Here is a 21,851-nt window from a genome sequence, read left to right on the forward strand (position 1 = left end):
GTGTTTGAGCTGCCGTTTCATCGTTGCCACGCTCCCCCCGAGTGAAAAAAAAAATCCCCCCCCCCATCACGGGCACGATTTTCGGCCAAAAACAGTGTGAAAAATAAAGGGAAAATAAATCAGCAAACGGGCTTCTCTGTTGTTTGTGCTTAGTGACTGTAAACAGCTCTGGGGAGGGACTACAGCCAGGGAAGCCTTACTGGCTAAACGGAGGCTCGCCGGTGCGTTGATCTCTGCTCGCTCGGAGAAAAAAAATGTCGATCGCTTCGCCGGAAGATCAGAGGAGAGAGCCAGGGGGAGGGACTTTGTAGAAACCACAACAATGGTAACGCACAGAACTTTCCCGCGAGTGTTGCAGATTGGTTGCAGGAGTGTAGCGCTTTCCGGAGGGTGAATCCACTTTTGGGGATTTCCCTGAAAGCGCTACAAGGAAGCGCTTTTGGCGGATCGGTTTCAGGTGTGTGGCAGATTGTCAACGATGTTGTGCATAACGGCAAATCAGTAGCGTTTTCAATTGGCAACCATTGTGCGATTTTGAAGGAGTGCGGAAAGCCCCCTTGGGACTTCTACTGTCAGATTCTGATTCTACGACCTGATCCTGATTTGGTTATCCGGGTTGTTCCTCAGGCTCAAGCGCCCCTTTCTCCTCCCCTCTCTTCCCCACCGTGTGCCCCAGTTCCCTCTCGCATTCACCCAAACGACTCTTTGCCATGGTCGGGTCGGAATCCGGCAAATACGGCTTTCCTGCAGGCCTCCAGACCAGAGAGGGAAATCGCGTTTTGAAGTGGATTTCCACTCTTGGTTTGGGGCCAACCTGTGGCTTCTGGGAGAGCGTATGCCAGATTCAGATATGATCGCAGAGTCCGGTCTTGCAAGCCACCGAGGGAATCGGAGCATGCAGAGGGCGGAGTGAAGCCCGTGAGCCAGACACCTCTCTCATCTGGCCGTTGCCTTTCGACGGTCTTTTATGTCTCGCTTTATCCTTCCAGCTCTTGCAAAAGGGTTTTTGTCTTGTTTTTGTTTGCACTATATATAAAACTTGGAACATCACAGAACGAAACACGTAAGCGCGGGCCAAGCCGTGCCTTTATCCAGTTTCATTCCAAGCCAGGGATTTTTGGGTCGCTTTCTTTGCTTTTGTGCAGGCGTGTGTGTGTGTGCACCACTCGCACAATGGGTTGACTTTGGGCCCCATTCAAGCAGAGACCTCTCCCTCGACACGAGAGCTCTGTCTGCAGAAGGTCTCTCCGGACCCGTGCTTGCCAAGCCCCTTGGCTAATCGGGGGAACTTGTTGGACTGCGCAATTTTGTTTGGTTTGGGTCCTTTAGATGTGGGCCGGGCTTTTCATAGCCGTTGGGAGAGCGTGAATGGCTGCCGGCTTTCTCTGCCCTCCTAACTGCTGTTTACCATTCTGCCTGGCTCACAGGTTAGTCATTTAGTGTTTGTGGCCCAGCCGAAAAGATTAAAGGCTCTGAAGGGGCCGGCTGCATAAAGACCTCCTTCTTCTGTGGGTTCTTGCTTCTTTCCCCTCAGCCAAAACACTCAGGAAGGAGAGAACAATGGCTCGAGACAACATTATTTTAGAAGAAGAAGAGTTGGCTCTTATATGCCGCTTTTCTCTATCCGAAGGAGTCTCAAAGCTGCTTACAGTCGCCTTCCCTTTCCTCTCCCCACCACAGACACCCCTTTGTGAAACATTTACCCGGTGATATGACCACATATGGTCATGGTGACCTCCCTCCCGCAAATGGCCAGGGATGGGCCTGGAGGGAGTGGGAAGGGGCGGGGGCCCCAGGTGGGCATGTCCACAGCTCTGCATCCCAACCATGGTCTGTATGATCGCCCCACTTCTGGGGTTTCTCGAGGCCTGAAGAATGTTTCAGGGGTTTCTCCATGTATCTATGGGGCTGCCTTCTAAACTGACTAACCCCTTGAAAAGGTTTAAATTATTACGATAAGGTGGGTTTTCAAACATTTCAGCACTTAAGTTTCTGTATGACGTTTTAGCCTTCTCGTTACCTGGCCTGAGCCGACCAGGAAAGGGCAGGATGCAACTAGAAATGTATTATAATATTATTGTTGTTATTATGACCCATGGCCTGTCTTTAATTCCTGGCAAATATTATTTGTTTACTCCGTTTCTGCCTCACCTTTCTCCCCAGCGGGCACCCACAGTGACTTACATTGTTCTCCTCTCTTGCGTTATATCCTTACAACAAGCCTGTAAGGTAGGGTAGGCCGAGAGAGAGAGAGAGAGAGAGAGAGTTCCCCCGTTTTTTTCTCAGCAAAATTGGGATTCAAAAGGGGGTTGCCCACAGCCTATAGTTTTCTTCTCCTAGGAACCCTTTGTGATGAGCACAGCAGCTGGTGCTACCAGCTCCCTGTCCTGGACACGGTGTTTGTCCGAAAATTTTTTAGGAGACGTGGACTTGGGACAGCAATGCTGCAGGATTTTTGCGAGACGTTCACCGCTGAGGACGCCTTGGGCATCAGCTCCCCGATTTCTGCTAAAATGTACCAAGGTAAAGGACGGGGGATTCAGAATACTGAAGATTTTCACGTTCTAAACTGGATATTATTTGTTGTTGGCCTGATTTTGAGTGAAATGATGCAGGGACGGCGGTTTCATACTATGAATTGCTTCTGTTAATGAGCCCGCCTAGAAGTGCTGTGGTCATTTCATACAGTGATGCTTTCCTCTGGATAGTCTCGTGGATCCTCGTCAGGCATTCTTAGCTACCACATTGGCTTTCTTAATGCATCCTTCTTGGCAACTTTACTCAATCAATCAATCTTTATTTACGGTCATTCAGGCCAAAATTCAGATACATGCAATTAAAAACTAAGACAATTTAAAAAGAGAAAAAAACCCAGTAACTGTCATTCCTCTGCAATTGGCCAATTCACCCCTTTGACACATCAAGGAATCATTGTTGGTGTAAAAAAAGAAAAGGTATCCCCCTGTGTAAGCACCAAGTCATGTCTGACCCTTGGGGTGACGCCCTCTAGCGTTTTCATGGCAGACTCAATACGGGGTGGTTGGCCAGTGCCTTCCCCAGTCATTACCGTTTACCCCCCAGCAGCAAGCTGGGTACTCATTTTACCAACCTCGGAAGGATGGAAAGCTGAGTCAACATTGAGCCGGCTGCTAAGATCGAACTCCCAACCTCATGGGCAAAGGTTTCAAACTGCATGTCTGCTGCCTTACCACTCTGTGCCACAAGAGGCTCATATTGTTGGCGTTAGTTGCAAAATATTAACAATTGCTGCAGGAAATGACACCTAGGATAGTAGCAACTTTTGACTGTGTTCCTGCGCCCTTTGCCTGGCGCTTCTCGCCTTTCCTGTTTAGTTTGCCGACGATTCTTGGACACCCGTCCCGAAGAACAGGCTCGACTGTGGGAAGTGGAAGCTCCCGGGGACTGGAGCCAGCGGACCAGTGTCTGGCTAACGGTTCAGCTCGCCCAACGTCCTCTGAAAAGTGAGTGAAAGCTCAGAATAAGCACCATTAGATCTGCTCGGTTATGCTTCATAATGGCAGGTCAAAGTCAGCCGTATAACTCTGCATAGTGAGAATTGGCACAGTTAGACTGTGGTTGCCATTCTGTGCTGCTAAGCCCCTATTGGGAGCTGGGAATCCTGTTGCCGGCCCTGGAAGGGACAAAGGGTAGCTCTAGGAATCACCGTAAACTCTATGGTATGGGGTTTCTAGTGAATCCTAGAGTTGCCTTCTAGGAATTGCCAGGAATTCCATGGTAAGAATTTCCTGTTAGTAGGTGGGGCCTTATTATTCTTTTTAGTTTTTGGCTCAGAATGCTGTCCACATTCTTAGAATGTTGTTGCAGATGGCACAAACCGTGGATTTGGAAGGGATTTGGGGGGCCCTATACCTATGAAGGCTTTTAGGTTGTTTTGTGTATGTGTACACATCTGACAAGTCCCAGGGAGCCCCCCTAAGCAGGCCTATACAGAAGTAATGTCTTCCACGGGATCTGAGGGAAGGGTCTTGCTGGAGTGGTTAAGGATGGTGGCCTCTGAGCTGGAGAGCCAGGTTTGATTACCCGCTCTTCCACATGCAGCCAGCTGGGTTATCTTGGGCTACTTACAATCCTGTTAGAGCTGTTCTTACAAAGCAGTCCAGTCTGAGCTCTCTTAGCCTCACCTCCCTCACAAGGTGTCCATTGTGGGGAGAGGAAAGGGAAGGCGATTTTGAGACTCCTTCGGATTGTGAAAAGCAGGGTATAAAATCCAGCTCTTCTTCTTTTTAGGAATGAAGCTCTGCGTCACATTCTTTTGCCAAAGACCATGGCAAGTCATGACATAGAAGCTGGGAAAATAAAATAAAACACAGGGTCCTCCAAGTGTATCTGGAACATAAAAGTGGAGCTTGAGTTTCCTAAACTTAAAAGCTGTCATTAAAAAAACCCTCAACAGATCAATGCTGCACATAGTTCTGGCATAGTGGCAGGAGGCCCTTTCTTCTATTAAGTCCTTCCTTTATGGAGCTTGGAGCAGCATACGTAGTTCTTCAGTTCCCCATTTTACCTTCACAGAGGTGGCCGAACTGGGGCTCTCCAGTTGCTCAGGGACTACAATTCCCATGAGCCCCTGCCAGCATGGAGAGCCCCAGTTTGGCCACTCCTGCTGTTTGGTATGCTAAGCCCAAGGTCACCCAATGCGATTCATGCCTTAGTCGGGATTCAGAGCCGTATCTCTGTAGTTCTGCTCTAACAGCAATGTCATTTTAGGTAGTGCCTTCCTATGCGGTGCCACACTCTTCCCAGACCAACGTAAAGATGCCAGCTTAAATTGTATATTCTGCATGTCCTTTTGTCATGCGCACAGAAATGCAACATCACACGTTGCCGCGATAGCGGCATCTAGTGGCCGACTGGCAAAACAGCTTGCTAAACATGCAAAGAAAGGCCTGAATTAACCCCATTTCAGGCAGAAGGTTAATTTAACAGGTTGTCTTTGAATATGTACTTCTTGTTGACCTTCAGTTCCATGGCAGAGATTTTTGTGTTACGGTGGCAGCTGCTGCCGAATTCCTGCTGGGCAGGAATTCCCAAATTCCTCCCCTCCCCCCCATGCTCACTTTCAAAGGACATTTGTCAGAGCCCCAAGAAAGGTGTCGGTGGGCGCTGCATTGGGGACTCCTGGCTTTAAAAGTAAAATACGTCTTGCCACAGGAGAGGTTCCTAACATCTTTCACTGTGATTTCTCCCCCACCCCCTTGGGAAATGGCTTATGCCACTACAGACGACGATGACCTGGGCTGTCGAATTGAGAGCCATCGGGATGACGAAGCTGGGCATTCGGGTGACAGCCAGATGAACAAGGTACGCTGACGAATGTGTTGCAATCTAACCTGGTTTTGCATATCTGTGGCAGTCCTGATTTGGGGAACCGGAGGTCCCAATGGGGGAACTGACACTGACAACCTCGGGTGGTGGTCTCTGTCCAATTGGGGATAATCTGTCCAGTTTTCTTCCTCCAGTTCAGTGCTTCCCCAGAACGTAGGAATTTGTTTTCCAGACAGTTGGCGTGGTGTGCCCTGTGTTGTCCACGCAACTAGCCAGCATCTCCCCAAAGACTGGAGGCACCAGAGATTAAAACCAAGACTTTCTGTTATTCCACCTTAGAACTATGAGTGCCCGTTTTCCTGTTCCTTACAGCAGGGGTAGTCAACCTGTGGTTCTCCAGATGTTCTCCAGCAAAAGCTGGCAGGGGCTCATGGGAATTGTAGTCCATGAACATCTGGAGGACCACAGGTTGACTACCCCTGCCTTATAGGGCACCTGATGCGCCCACAGTGTGACCTGCATGATATCTGTCACGCATTCTGGGTTCATGCTAATCTCTGCATCTTTCATCCTTGTCTTTGAAACGCACAAGTGGATCATAAGCGGGATCTTATGCTCCTGGGAGATATTTCCTCTGTCACTAAGGACTTTGTCTCCATTTCATTTCAGGGAGCTGCCCAGGCTCCTGACAGTCAGCCATTGCGTGACCAAGCAGAGGAGTTTAAAGATAACTGCAATGAGCCGCTAGACTCACAGCACAGGGTTGAGGAGCACCTCAGTCAACGAGGAGGGGAAGTGCATCAATGTCAGGAGCTGAAGAAAAGAGTAAGAAGGGGCGCACCAGCTGAAGACAGAGCTCCAAAACAGCTTAAATCAGAGTCCTACGACAGAAGCTGCTCTTCTTGAAGGGGTGCTCCCTGCACACTCAATAGTGTGGCCTCCTGGGTTCTTCTAAAGCATCATCTGCTGCCGTGAGATGGAGGAAAGCCAGGACAGGCTCTTTGCTTTGTTGGGGAAGCAAATGGGGTCCAGGGAAACCCCTTGGCAAGCACCGTGGCAAAAGTTGGCACTGCACTGGGGATCAGTGGAGGACATCTGGGTTTGCTTACAGGGGCAGTTCCAGAAGGGGAAGAGATGAGAAGCTGAGGCAGGAAGAGCTTTGGTGTGAATCCCATCAGAAATCTCTCAAATGACTCTGTTTGCCTTTTCTTCTTAGGCATGCTGGTAGATCAAAGTGGTTGAATTCTGAGGGGTCAAAATAGGCTGTGCCATTCCAGATAGGGCTGCAAACCGATCCCGGCATTGGGGAGGGGGGGCAGGGACATGAGGGGGGTGTCTTTTTTATTGCACTGCTATACTGTTCTTTGTGGCATTGCTTTCTGGTTCTGTAAATCCTCCTTGACTCTCTGAGAAAGACAGAATAAAAATGGAGTAAATAAATATTAGAGTGTTCTCTCCATACTGAGGGCAACTCACTCATCTGCAGATGATCATTCCCAGCAGCTTCACGTAGATGCTAGTAGCTTGGAGGGATGATGGGACTTCATAATCCCATGTCCAAGAGGTGGACCAGAGCCTCCCAGAGGTACCATTAGGGTGCACCAGGGAGGACAAGCCACTATTAACCCAATGTCTTCAAGGCCCATTGTGAGCAGATGGTCCTCAAGTTTTCCATGGCTGGTAGTGCTGGAAGCCAATGAGAAGGTTCTCAATGATGACAACAAAGTTGCACTTACATGTAAGTATTATTCATCTAGTTTCTTCTGTGCAGGCACACATACCCTCCCTCCAACCCCACTGCATGATCTGCCTTCAATGGTTCTAGAGGCACTGAGGATAGGAGTGCTGCTCTTTGGGAGCAGCTGGTCCCTGGGTGGGAAAAGCTTCTAGGTCCAGTGTACAGCACCCCCTGGAGGCTCTTAGCTGTATAGACCTCTGATGGTAGGCCACTTCACGCACAGTCCCCATCTGGGACTGGGACTGTACAGAAGATTTATGATGTAGTAAAAGCTACTGTGGTGTTTTGTTTTTGCTGCTGACGTTCATGCTTTACGGCTGCCACAAGAGGGTGCCACTACACCACTTCCTAGCCAGTGTGGTACCCTGGAGATCTCCATGCCAAAGGTACAAGCGTGCACAGCTGTATTTTTTGTAACTTTTGAACAGCAGTACAAGCAAAGAGGCAAAGGAAGGTTGCCTCTGATATTTACTAATCAGATTCAGTTTACTTCCGTGCGGGTCTTGACTGCCGAAGGCTTTGTACTTGGGGAACGTAAGGTGAAGTCGCAGATGTGCAGCGCATAGGAAACATGTGCAAGCAGGGTCGGGTTTCCACAACGGCGACTGACACATTTTTCTGAGGCTCTCCAGCAGCAGGTTTTAAGTGCACTATGGATGATCCATGCGGAAATCTATTCCAGCCCCGTTTCGCCCAACCCGAATTCCACGCCACACTTCTCCCTATTGCCCTGCAAAGTGGGTTTAGGAATGCATTTGCAATTGGGTGTCCTGCCACGTTTTGCTAGCACCCTTTCTACTGTGACCAGGGCCAATTTTGCACGAGAGTCGGTGAAACCTCAATCGATACGTCGTTGTTTTTCACACCTCTGCATGGGGTACCAAATTACTGCACAGTCTGGTTTTATCTCTGCATGTTCAACCCTATTTTCAGTCTTCAGTTACCGTTTGTTTGGGTTGATTTCCAGGGGAGAACATAGTGAAGGAAACAAATATGTCAAAATTGGAGATTGGTGGGCAGATGTATCCTTCTTAATGCTGGGGTGCTGAGAGTAATTAACGGAGACTCTGCCATGATGTGCCATCCCTCACCTCTCAAGCATGGAGGTGACCTGACAGCATCAACTTCTTTGAACTGGGGTGGCTGGTTGTGTAGAGTGATCTCCCCTGTCCCTGGAGCAGAGAAATAAATTCCAGTCTCCAATTCCAAATTACACTGCACTCTACTATTCATTATGTTGCATTACAATCTACCATTCAAATCTATTATTCCAAATAAGAAATAGAATTTTAAAAAGAGGACGTATAAGCTATTCTCTAAGCCAGGGGTGGCCAGACTGTGGCTCTCCAGATGTCCAGGGACTACAATTCCCATGAGCCCCTGCCAGCTCATGGGAAATGTAGTCCACGGACATCTCTAGAGTCACAGCCCAGCCACCTCTGCTCTAAGCTATTGATAGAGGCTGGAAAAAAGTGTCCTAATTTTTCGTAACTGAAATTGTCTTACTTTCCCCTCCTCTGAACTTCTGCTACAGTAAAACACAACTTGTCGAATGGCACTAGGCGAGCCAAGGGCTCCAAAGTGGGAGATCAACGGATGCTAAAAGGTTTCTGACCTCCAGGAAGCAGACGGGATGACCTGCTCTTCACAGCATTCGTTCCACGCTCCTTCTGGAAAATACTGAGGTTCATAAATACATGGCCATAAACCTCCCTTTTATGGAGATAAATCCCTCCAAAGCTTTCAGCTACCTCTGCAAAGGAAAGGGAAAAAGAAGGAAAGAAAAGGAGGGAAGAAGGAGAGGGGAGCTTAATAAACAACCCCCTGAAATATAAAGCCATCTTCTAGCAGGATGATTTCAACCGGCTCATTTACCCTTCGCAAATTCCGCACGGGTGCGCCACTTTTGAAACTTTTCGGTTGAATGGCTGTTGTCCCCCCTTCTCCCCAGTACAATATGGAGAAGATTCTCTACCGTCTTAGACCGTCTCCAGATTCCGGGCCTGGTTCAATCCACCCCCCTCCCCCCACGCCTTCCAATCTCTTCATTTGCTATGCACTGTTTTCCCAACCCATCTGCTGCAAAAAAACCTTTGAAACGTTTCTTTTTCTTGAGCCTTGCAAAGATCATGGGGCTTGGGGGGGGGGGTGGCGATGGCAACGGGGACTGAGAGCTGCGCATTGTCCTCATGTGCCTTGTGTCACAAGTGCAAATACCTTGCTGTAACGCTTTGCTCAGAGGGAGCCTTCGGAACGGGGATCCTATGGAGCGACAAGGAGGAGGGGAGGACCAGAGATGCAGACCCAAACTCAACCAGGCAGCCGAAGGGAAAGGCCAGGAGAGGACTCCCTCCTCCTGCAGACCTCAGTAGGGACTTTAAGATGGTATTTAGCAGGGACCCAGCCTTTGTGGGCCAGGAATCAAGGGCATTTCGCCTGCAGGAACCAAGCAGTCAATTGCATCTTTGAAGGGCAGGGCAGTTCTTATGAGCGATCTCAGAATGTCTTGCTCTTTACCGAAGGGGGAGAGGTTGAGGCAGAGAGATGCGTAAGCCTCCGGAGCGAAGCTGGGATGCTCACCTGCGATTCGCAGCAGTCCATCTAGACGTGCCTCGTCACCGTGTAGGTTCTGAGGCCGCAGAAGGGGTTGACAGCTCTTCCCGCAAACCGAAACGGTCTTGCCTTCGGAATTGGGAGCACAAGCCTCTTGCATTGGCCGGATGACTGTCTTAGGTCTGCCAGCTCAGCTCGGGAGATTCCTGAAGATTTTGTTGGAAGGGCTGAAGCACCAAGCTGCTTAAAAGAACAAAGCAGTTTTATTTAGAAGAAAAAGAACTTTGGAGAGAGAGAGAGAGAGAGAGAGAGAGAGACCTAACTGTCTACCTGTTGGTCTGTATTCATTGGGTCCTGTTGGCAAGCAGGAAGGAAGTGGGCTCAAAGGAGCAGGAAGTCTCCAATGAGCCAATCAGGACACAGGAGAATTTTTTTGCGTGAAAGGAAGTTCTTGTTCTAACTATGCTAAATACATATTTCCTCTGATGCCCCCTGCAGGATATTCTTCACATGCTGTTGAATCATGCCGACTTCAGATCTGGCATATTGAGCATAGGGTCTAGGAAGAGCCCCTCCTCCTCTATAGTCCAGAACTGACCTCTGTAGTCTGGAGATGAGTTGTAATTCTGGAAGGATTCCAGAACTACAGATTGAGGCTGGTAACCACAGACCCTCTCCCACGAAACAGGCGTGGAGCCTCATACTGGGCAGAACAAAGCGCTTCTGGATCCATGTCTGCCTGTGAATGGGCGCTCTCCTTGTGGCTGCAGGTAGGGATGCCAGCTCTGGGCTGGGAATTACCTGGAGACTTTGGGGGTGGACCCGGAAGTAGGCGGGAATTGGGACAGGAAGGGACCTCAGTGAAGTAGAAGGCTATAGAGTCCACTACATTTTGAAACCAGTTGGAGTCTCCGGATCTAGGACTGGCCAAAGACTCCCAGGGGTCCTTTAAGCCTTCCTGATAGTTTACAAAGATCTTGTCCGAGCTTTAAAGAGCTTGTAGGCAAAGCCGACAACGAGGACGTGGCTTCTGGTGTGACTCTCTGGAAGGGCATGCAAGTATCTCCGTAGTTCAGCACATCAGGCCCTTCTTGGTTAAGGGTTTGGCTTCCTCTTTATTGAAGGTTAAGCTGGTACCCATTCAACAGGGCTGGCAACTGGCCATGTATAGAATTTGGGGGGGGGGGTGGAAGCTGAGACAGTCAAGATTTGGGGAGGGAGGGACTTAAATGGGGGGAAATGCCATAGAATCCTCCCCCTCTCCAAACTGGCCCATTTTCTCCACGATCGCTGTCGCCTGGAGATCAACTGCAATCCCAGAAGACCTCCAGTTACTACCTGGAGGGTGGCAACCAATGTGTGCGGAAGAGCCTGTTTTGCCCTGTAGTTATTTTTTAAACCATCACTAAATAGGTCAAGGCCGTTGAGGTTTTTTTTTTTTCTTTCCTTTTTGACCATCGGCTCTCTTCACGGTATGGTGACAAATCATTAATTGTATTATTACAGAAAGCCTTGAGGAGTGCATTAATTTAACGTGACCTTGGATCAGCCAGGATCAGGCGTTCATTACCTTGAAAAGATACCGTGTCCTGAAACATTGATCTTTGGGGCCGTTAAATGGCTTGGCCAAGGAAGGCGCCTTTCTTGGTTTGGACACACGGGGGCGGTGTTGCTCTTCTCTTGGACATTCAAGCAGCTTTTACATTTTTTTTAAAGGCCCAGGAAAACCAAACTCACCTTAATCAGGGGCCGTGAACTTTCCAACCTCAGCTTTCAAGAGGATTTTTTGCTCATATTAAAAATTCCATAAGTGTAGTAAATGGAAACGGCATTCTCTGCTCACAGTTTTGGGAGAGCCTGCTTGATGTAGTGGTGAGATGTGCGGACTTCTAATCTGGCGAGCTGGGTTTGATTCCCCGCTCCCCCACATGCAGCCAGCTGGGTGACCTTGGCCCAGTCACAGCACAGATAAAGCTATTTTGACCAAGCAGTGATATCAGGGCTCTCTCAGCCTCCCCTCCCTCACAGGATGTCTGTTGTGGGGAGAGGAAAAGGAAGGCGATTGGAAGCCGCTTTGAGACTCCTCCGTGCAGAGAAAAAGCAGCATATAAGAACCAACTCCTTCATTGCTGTTGTTGTTGTCTTCTTCTTCCACCTTTTATAATTGGTCATGCCGTTGATTTATACACCCTATAGATCTTGCATAGTCCAACCGTTCTTACACCCTGAATCTCATCCACGGGTCTATCAAAACCCAATAAAAGTTTATTTTGTAAAACCAGAGAGGAGAAAAAGGACGAGGAACCCTATTCGTCCTCCTCAGGGTGATGTTCAGGCCTTCTGGAACCGGTGTGCTCAGACATCTCAAGGGACGATGCGTGCACCCACCTTACAGATGCTTCACAAGTGTTAAAAATAGGCCCTGTCTCTGCCAGTTAGATAATATTTTACCTGAGCTAAAACATGGCTCCATCTCGTCTGTGATAGGACCGCGGAGATAGACGGCGATGATGCAGTATCTGCCGTGTGTCTCAAGCCATGCAGAGCTGCATTATTCAAGAGGGCTTTTCTTTGCAGGTAAGAGACTTGCCTGGTGCTAAATTATTCACCAAGTTACTTGGGGAAATTATGAGGGGATTTTGGTCTCTGCTGCTGCGCGTGGCTGGCTGAAACCGGGATCCGGCTCGGGAATTTTGCATCATTTAATGCTTTTGTGTTTTCGTTTTAGATTTTTACACCCTGACGCTCCCCAAAGGGGCTTGCCTTCCTACTCGTGCTTTGCTTCAGTTCTTCTTTAAACCTTCTAGTTGGTTCTGCACCTTTGAGCACTTCCTTGAACTCCCCATCGGCTGATTGTATCGACTCGCTCTGTGGGATCCAGCTTGTGTCCGTGAGAGAAAGGGGGGCAATAAGTAAGTCACGTTTAAAATATCCAATCACCGAAGGGGGCTTTGAGGAGTGGGGGATTTCCTTCCTCGTTTGCTTGTTTCAGCTCTCTGAGCCCCCTGAAATGTTGTTCTAGGGAGATCCCAGAGTGTGCCTAAGAATAATATAGGAGCAGAATGGCTGTATTTGGAGGAGGGGAAACTGTCAAACTGTTGTTCTTTTTCTGTTCTGGAGGCAAGCAGGGAGGAAGGGTGCTCAAAAGAGTAGGACGTCTCCAAATGAGCCAATCGGGGTGCTGGAGGGAAATTTTGGGAAGTTCCTAATCTAACAATGCTCACTGCGCATCTCCTCTGATGCCCCCCTGTGGGATATCTTCTTACTGCCCTGTTGATCACTACAGATCTTGCAGATTCCAACAAGGATATCAGGCACTTATGCAATGGTAGGTTCATGGCTTCTGTTTCCATCTTCTAACCTATCTTATCTTTGAGGCTGGGGTCAGAATAGAGGCCACCAGATTCTTGTTTGCCTTATAGAATACAGCCCCCGATCTCCTGGAAAGTGGAGATGCCTATTCTTGATGCAACATCTCATGATAACGCTAGATGCATTTACATTTATGACATTAGCAGAATTCGGGAATGTAGGACGTATGTACACCAAATGGAGTTGTTTTGGGTTAATTCCTGCCATGTTCGTGGGACGGTCGGTCATAATTCAGCCCCATAATTTAGTCTCCATTATCTTGTAGACTACAGCATCTAGCAGGCTCCATATATGAAGCACCTTTGGGTGGGCCACGCTCTCTGAACATAGGATCACTCAGAACTGGAAGGGACCATAACAGACCTATCTTCTCAGGGACTTAAAAAACTTCCTTGACAGGTGTTCATCTAACCTCCTCCTAAAAACTTCCAGTGGAGACTCCACCATCTTCTGAGGGAGCATCTTCCATCGACCAACAGCCCTCCCTATCAGAAAATGTTCCATAATATTTACGTGGGCTCTCCTTTCCTGTCATTCGAACCCATCACTCCTAGTCCTTGTCTCTAAAACTGCAGTAAACCAGTTGGTCCCCTCTTCAACGTGTCTACTTTTTATGTAATTAAGCTCAGCTATCATCTCACCCTTTGCCCTCCTCCTCTCCAGGTGACACATCCCCAACTCTCTCAACCTCTCCTCGTAAGGCCTGGATTCAGCCCCCTCAGGCATCCTCACTCCCATTCTCTGAGAAGTCTACATGTGGCCTGCATTTCTTGGAGAAAGCCGGGATTTCTCCAAAGAGAAATCTACTGGCAAAGTAGATATCACTATGAGGTCACCCTAAATTATCTGTAAGTTCACAGCACTTTCCACTCCCCACAAATTGTGAAAGCAAGAACCAGGATTCGTATGGAAGAACCACCAGGACCGAATCTTCATGTAGACCTGCTCAGCATGGAAGCTACCACAGGAAGGGCCATTGATGTTGAGGGGATGTTGGGTTGGGGCAAGGGAGATGTTCTTCCCCACGGCATCAGCTTTCAATTGGAGGCGTCAGGAACCAAACCTGAGACTTTCTGGCATGTTAAACCTTTGCTCTGCGCTCAACCTACAACCCTTCTTGATCAAGGATCTGACCTCGCTGGTCCTGCTTCTGGATGGAAGAGCCCATTACAAAGACATCTGAATGAATCCCAGATCACCGGGGAGGGGGAGGGCAGAAACAACCCAACAACCAGGCTAGCAGAACTCGTTTGGGTGGAAATGGATGCGTTTAGGAAATAGAATGGAAAATTTCAAGTCGAGCTGCCATCTTCCCTTCCCGTTTCCTTCTGTTCTCACATTGAGAGCTCAGGCAGACCGTAGCACGACTGCTGTGGGTCACAGGGCCTATTGATTATATGTCAGGTCCTTCGGTGTCAGCAATCAATAATGCTAACCTGTAGAAAAATGGACAGAATTCACTCCATCTCCTTAAGAGCTACTCCGTTCACCGACTTCTGGAATCTGCTCCTCTCTTTTGCTTAGAATTTCAACGCCTCAAGACATCAACTTCCCTGCAAGACAAGACTCGAAAACCAAGGAGACCTCCTGTTGAGGGTGGGGGGGGGGATTGTCTTGAAAGACCTTTCTCTTTTTTCTAGACCCTTTCTGTCCCCAGACCACTTAATCAATTTGCAACACAGCCCCATGTGGTTAACAAGGTGCCCTCCAGAAACAGCGACCAAAGGGCGTAAAACAGAAGGAAACGCAAAGAAAGACAACAGGAAAAGCAAAATGACAGAGCAGCCATGTTCTTAGCGAGGTGAACGGACTGGAAGTATTTCAGGAATACGGGGAGTTTAATAACTTAATTCACATTTCTAATATTTTCCCAACTGTCAATTTATGTTTGTTGCAAGGGCAACCTGAATTCTGCCACTTGCGACCCTCACTACAAAGACCTAGGCTGCTATTCAACTGGTAGTGCGTATCTGAGGGACTGCATCGCCAAGTATGTCCCCTGAAGAGCTCTTTGCTCACTGAATGCCAACTTGCTAGTGATCTCAGGCCTTAATCAGAGCCAGGGCTGTTTCGTCCCTAGCCCCAGACTGGTGGAACAAGCAGCCAATAGAGATCCGGGCCCTTTGGGAGCTGTAAGAGTTCTGAACGGCCTGTAAAATGGCGCTCTTCCACCAGGAATAGGATTAAGTCCAATGCCAACACTTAGCGACACCCATAAATGCCCCCCCCCCCGTCTGCCCTTTACCCCTCTATCTGAACCTGGGGACTATAATTTTAATTTAGACCTACTTGACCCCAGGGTTGTGGGGAGTTTTGTGACAGAGCTGCTTGTCTCGTCTTTCTAGGAACTTGTAACTGGTTTTATATATTTTTAGAACAAATTGTATATGGTTTTAATTGTGTTAGCCGCCCCAAGACCATTGTCAGAGGGGATGGTCTAAAAATCCCATAATAAATCATCATTAATAAACATTATAAAATTGAAGTGGCATGGAGACAAGTCACTCCCTACCTGATTGGCCCGCTCTTAGGGTGTACCAGCAATGGGGAGAGAGCACTCTGCCAATGAGGTCCAATCAGTTCAAATTGAATGTGTTGCTAATGAGGGCCAATCAGATCAAATTGCATGCAGACAAATCACTGATTGGCCCGCCCTGCGGGTGTGCAGCCAATAGGGAGAGAGCACTCTGCCAATGAGGGCCAACCAGTCCACACTGCATGTACTGCCAATGAGGACCAATCAGGTAAAATTGCACATGCTGCTAATGAGGGGCAATCAGGTAAAATTGCATGTGCTGCTAATGAGGGCCAATCAGGTAAAATTGCATGTGATGCTAATGAGGGCCAATCAGTTCAAATTGCATGTGCTGCCAATGAGGGCCAATCAGTTCAAATTGCATGTGCTGCTAATGAGGGCCAATAAGTTCAAATTGCAATCTGCCAATGAGTGTCAATCAGTTCAAATTGCATGCAGACAACTCACTGATTGGCCTTCCCTGGGAGTGTGCCACCAATAGGGAGAGAGCACTCTGCCGATGAAGGCCAATCATGGGGTTTATCATCTTCCTGTTCTTGCTGCTTGCTGGGTGTTAGAGATGCTGGCCTTTCTGAAAGGCCCCGCTCCTGGTAAGTTGCCCCGTCCCCATTCCCAGCTTCTTCCCACTTTCCCTCCTGCATTGGCCTCAGGTTTTGCTCTCTGCTGGAAGGAAACACAGACAAGCTGCCAGGAAGGCAGAGAGAGCCTGCTGTCTCCTGGGATTGCAAAGTCAGTGATTCAAACCCTCTTTATCGTGTGAGTTTGGTGATCTATTTCTTCTCATTCTGCTTCTTTCCAATTGCTAATGACAGTTGTGTATCTTAGAACTGGGGCTGCCCACAAGTTATTTATTGTGCTGCCTTCATAAAATTTTGTTCACAATTCTTTTTGAACTCATTGGTAACATTCCTTTGCTGTGTTTTCTTGAGAAGATTATGTCTGATGTCATCAACTTCCAAAGTTCCAGAATACTTGTAGCTTTTTCTTCAAAGCTTTTGGTGGTGTTGTGGTTTGACATCTTGATTTTTCCCCTTATTCAATGATCATCTATTCCAGTGGTTCTCAACCTTCCTAATGTTGCAACCCTTTAATACCGTTCCTTATGCTGTGGGGATCCCCAACCATAAAATTACACAAGTGTCCTTTCGCAGAAATTAAACCAAAACTGACCAAAGGTGTGAGTTCATAATTGTATATAAATTGTTTTTCTTCCCGGAGTTTCTCAGTTAGAATAATAGAATCATAGAATCATAGAGTTGGAAGGGGCCATACAGGCCATCCAGTCCAACCCACTGCTCAATGCAGGATCAGCCCTAAGCATCCTAAAGCATCCAAGAAAAGTGTGTATCCAACCTTTGCTTGAAGACTGCCATTGAGGGGGAGCTCACCACCTCCTTAGGCAGCCTATTCCACTGCTGAACTACTCTGACTGTGAAAATTTTTTTCCTGATATCTAGCCTATATCGTTGTACTTGAAGTTTAAACCCATTACTGCGTGTCCTCTCCTCTGCAGCCAGCAGAAACAGCATCCTGCCCTCCTCCAAGTGACAACCTTTCAAATACTTAAAGAGGGCTATCATGTCCCCTCTCAACCTGCTTTTCTCCAGGCTGAACATTCCCAAGTCCCTCAACCTATCTTCATAGGGCTTGGTCACTTGGCCCCAGATCATCTTCGTCGCTCTCCTCTGTACCCTTTCAATTTTATCTACGTCCTTCTTGAAGTGAGGCCTCCAGAACTGCACACAGTACTCCAGGTGTGGTCTGACCAGTGCCGTATACAATGGGACTATGACATCTTGTGATTTTGATGTGATGCCCCTGTTGATACAGCCCAAAATGGCATTTGCCTTTTTTACCTCTGCATCACACTGCCTGCTCATGTTTAGTTTACAATCCACAAGTACCCCAAGGTCTCGTTCACACACAGTGCTACCTAGAAGCGTATCCCCCATCCAGTAGGCATGCTTTTCATTTTTCTGACCCAGATGCAGAACTTTACACTTATCTTTATTAAATTGCATCTTATTCTCATTTGCCCATTTTTCCATTGTGTTCAGATCTCGTTGAACTCTGTCTCTATCTTCCGGAGTATTTGCCAGTCCTCCCAATTTGGTGTCATCTGCAAACTTGATGAGTAGTCCCTCCACCCCCTCATCTAGATCATTAATAAATATGTTAAAAAGTACCGAGCCGAGCACCGAGCCCTGAGGTACCCCGCTACTCACCTCTCTCCAGTCTGATGAAACACCATTGACAACAACTCTTTGAGTGCGGTTCTCTAACCAATTCCCTATCCACCTAACTATCTGAAAATCCAGATTGCAGTCCTTCAACTTATCCATCAGAACATCATGGGGAACCTTGTCAAAAGCTTTACTAAAATCCAAGTAAATGACATTCCGTCCTTCCTCTTGTCTCACCATGCCCATCTCGCTCTTTTCTGCTGCTCCAGACAGATGAACTCTCTATCTTGATCTACGCCGCAAGGCTGTTGTATGGATGGCAACCCCCGGCCAAGCTTCCTGCCCTGCTGCGACCCCTGTGAAAGGGTCATTTAACCCCCCCCCCCTCAAAGAGGTCCCGTCCCCCAGGTTGAGAACCACTGATCTATTAAGTGCAAATCATGCTTATCATGGCCAAATTCCATTGCTCTACCTTTGCTGTATTATTACTATATATATGTTCTTTATTAGTAGTGGTTTGTGGCAGCGATTCCCTTGCCAAATAGGTGCCGGACGACCCGGATAAGCAAACTAGCAAACAGGCGTGATCCGAGCTGCCTGTCCCTCACTGAGTTCCGTGCTCCTGACGTGTCATTAGAGCAGGAACCAAATGCGATATGCAAAATCTAAGCCGGCCGAACCCAAACCCGCTGGCTCTCTCTTCTCCCCTTGCTCCTGTGATGTTCTTTGGAATGTGGGCTGAATCTGTGCTGATCGCAGTTGTGATTTATAATCCCATTTCTCCCCAGGCCAGCGTTTAGCTAGTGGCAGATCTCCTGTTTCTTCCTCGTAGGAAGCAAAGGGGGCCCTCAAGCGCAGCTCTCTTTCAAGAAATAAGGAAAGCTTTAAAATATTCATGCCCGTGCTTTTCATGCTGTTGTTTTTAGTCTGAGAAGAGTTATCATTGGCGTTATTAAGGCACTCCATGCAGCCTCGAATAAAGAATAAAACCATATTGTTAAATAATGAGAGGGTTTTTTGTTTTTTTTAAGTGCCCGCATGAGATACCGCAGAGTCCTTAGTAATGGAAATTTCATGTGGCTATGGAAGAGAAAATTGCATTTACGTAGCAACGTGAGGGCCAAAAACCCGCAGAACAACTTGAAGGGTCCGAATCAGCAAGCGGAATTTTGCAAAGACATTATTTGGACGTGACGGCTATTTCTTTATTGTTGCTCATTGCACATAGATTCAAGTGGGTAGCCGTGTTGGTCTGAAGCAGCACAACAAAACAAAATCAGAGTTCAGCGGCCCCTTTGAGACCAACCAAGATTTATTCAAGGCGTGAGCTTTCGAGTGCTTGCACTCGAAAGCTCACGCCTTGAATAAATCTTGGTTGGTCTCAGAGGGGCCGCTGAACTCCGATTTTGTTCCTTTGCATATAGTCCATTTAAAGGTGTTTTTGAAAAATTAAAGATGGGGCAAATGGATGTTTCTGCAGCTCTTTTTGGAAAAAAGCCTTGTGATGTGAGACTCGTTTCTATACTTGCTCCTTGCAATGGACGGGTCAGGGCGTTCCTATGATTTTTCAGAATGATAACACAAATCTTAGGGATGAATAAAAACCCTTCCTGGAACAATTAAAGTGTTTTACTCTTTGGATGCTGCCAGCTGGCTACAGCGTGCGCCTGTGTTTTTCTTTGATTCTAATGATAGCCCAAGAAAGGGCATTTCTCCTTTCCAGGGGGATCCTTGCACATGAGGTGGGAGACAGGACTAACTTTCACCATGGACACTCGTGACCTCATTATTTCTGACCTCATGATGCAATCCCAAAATTCCAAGCTGCGTTACTATGATGCCTCTGGGCTCTTGAGGCACTGGGACCCCAGTATGGTACATCAAATTATTCCAATGTAATAATCAGATTTCCAGGGAGTCTTAAATCTTCTTTAATAAGTAGAATTCTTAATCAATCCCTATGTGTTGGGCTGTGTAGCTTTCTCAAGGGTCATCCGATTTCAAATTGTTTTCAACTGGAAACTTCTAAACAGAAGAACAATCTCTCGACAGGGGATCTGGTATATAGAAGAGTTGGTTCTTCTATGCTGCTTTTCTCTACTCAAAGGAGTCTCAAAGTAGCTTCCAATCGCCTTCCCTTCCTCTCCCTACAACAGACTCCCTGTGAGGTGGATGAGGCTGTTTTATTATATTTATTGACCACCGCTCTTGGTATGGCAGGCTCATGGCGGTTCACAACAATAGCCATAAAATATAAAAGACAACACAATAAAATCCCCACAATACTCTCACAACCCAATAATCCCACCCCCACAGACTTGCTGGACTCTTCGGCCCAATGCCTTAGGGGTATGTTCGGAGGAGGGACCCAGTTGATCTTCCTTGCCCTGCCCTCAACCAAACACCTGGTAGAAGAGGCCCTGAATTCAGGCCCTGAAGAACTGTGATAGCTCCAACAGGGCCATGAGCGCTTCCAGGGGTTTATTCCACTAGATAGGGGCCAGGACCAAAAAGGCCCCAGCCCTGGTGGAGGCCAGGGATCACCAACTCATTCAGATTCATGACCCCCAACTGGAATTCCAGAGGAAGGCAGGGCTCAAACAAATGCATACAAATAAAACGAGGGAAATGCTCATATGCCTAGCCAAGAGCTCCTTGGAAGAGCTAAATTTGTGCAATAAATGGAATGATTGACCTTTCACAAATGGCTGGCCAGGCTATCTAATAACTCTCCCTCTCGCTGGCTTTACCTTTCCCTACTGAAAATGCTTCTGCTGAGGCAGAAGAGCTTGTGAGCTTCCTTCTCTCCCCTGGGGAGACAACCATCCACCCGTCTCATGGTAGCGAGAAGAATCATGGAGCCGGTGTTACTGGAAGCCAGACATTTGCCATGACTTTTGTGCTGTGGGCAATCTCCAACTACAACTCCCTGCACATTGCACTCTAGCAGAAAGAGGTCAGTGTGCGGAAGCAGTTAATGCATTTAACTGGAGTGCTGGTCAGTCCTGGTCGCCTTTCCCTCAAACGTGGCTTGGTCTACGCAGGGCAGTGGAACAGTCTCAAAACGCGATTCTGAGCATGGGGGTCCCAGTCTTAAGAAGGGTTAATCTCAGAGTTCAACTCATTTAACTTCAATGAAACCTGAGAATTTGTTTAATGCTAGCTTTGGCCTCGCTTTGAATGGAAGGTGTTTGTTGGTTTTTGGCATGAGGTGGGTAAGGAAGCTAAAGGATTGCTAAAGGAGGATGGGGAGATGTCAGATAAGATGCATGACTTCTTTGCAACTGTGTTCACAGTGGAAAGGGTGGAGTGGGTACCCAAGCCACAACCACTATTTTCAGGAAGGGAGCTGAAGTGATAAAAGATGGAATTCTAGCCAGCTTGGTGTAGTGGACTTCTAATCTGGTCAAGCCAGGCTTGATTCCCTGCTCCTCCTCCACATGCAGCCAGCTGGGTGATCTTGGGTTCGCCACAGCACTGATAAAGCTGTTCTGACCAAGCAGGGCTCTCTCAGCCTCACCTCCCTCACAGGGGGTCTGGTGTCTGGACTGACGGCTTTTGGACTCTGCCTCTCCAGTTCCCGAACTCGGCTTGTTGAATGACCATCACCTCAGCTCACCCCTGGACTCAGACTTGCCTGGTTAAGACCCAGAATGGACTTTGACTTTGAAATTTGGTTGATGACTAGGGTTTGGCTTATATGTCAAGGGTGTATTTCTCAAGACTTTCATCATGTGCAGCCAGTGAGGGCAGCACACACAGGGGCCAAAATCCAGTCCCCATCAGGAAGACCACTGGCAGGGCTAGAACTCCAGAAGCTCTCCCACTTTTGCCCCCCAAGCATGAAGTAGAAGAAGAGTTCTCAAAGTGAAGGAATACAGAGCATCACTGACCCAGACAGAGTCTTCCATCTATATGTTGTGGCTAATAGCCACTCATGGACTTCTGCTTCATATCAGAACATAAGGCAAGCTGTGTCAGATCAGGCCAATGGCCCACCCCATCCAATACGTTATTTATATTTATATTTATTATATTATTAAAAAGCAGAGACATCACCCTGCCAACAAAAGTGCGTTTAGTCAAGGCTATGGTATTCCCAGTTGCAATGTATGGCTGTGAAAGCTGGACCATAAGGAAGGCCAAGCATCGAAGAATTGAG

At 47.8% G+C, this 21,851-nt stretch overlaps 1 protein-coding gene across 10 annotated transcripts in view; it reads left to right on the top strand.

Annotated features, from left to right (window-relative positions):
• LOC143827631 (protein FAM169B-like) overlaps positions 1-6,753 on the top strand; it is a 46,242-nt gene extending 39,489 nt beyond the window's left edge. For 6 of the 10 annotated variants that reach the window (XM_077317329.1, XM_077317333.1, XM_077317330.1 and 3 more), the window contains 4 exons: positions 2,341-2,523; positions 3,354-3,482; positions 5,264-5,343; positions 5,977-6,751. In XM_077317329.1, coding sequence (XP_077173444.1) covers positions 2,341-2,523; positions 3,354-3,482; positions 5,264-5,343; positions 5,977-6,213 — 629 coding nt within the window. In that variant the 3' untranslated portion in view covers positions 6,214-6,751. Of the gene's footprint in view, positions 1-2,340; positions 2,524-3,353; positions 3,483-5,263; positions 5,344-5,976 lie in introns of all 10 variants that reach the window. The other 4 variants (XM_077317328.1, XM_077317327.1, XM_077317325.1 and 1 more) reach the window with 3 other exon arrangements.
• Positions 6,754-21,851: the final 15,098 nt, after the last annotated feature.

This window comes from Paroedura picta, chromosome 18 (assembly GCF_049243985.1).
Source record: "Paroedura picta isolate Pp20150507F chromosome 18, Ppicta_v3.0, whole genome shotgun sequence".
Classification (NCBI taxonomy): domain Eukaryota; kingdom Metazoa; phylum Chordata; class Lepidosauria; order Squamata; family Gekkonidae; genus Paroedura; species Paroedura picta.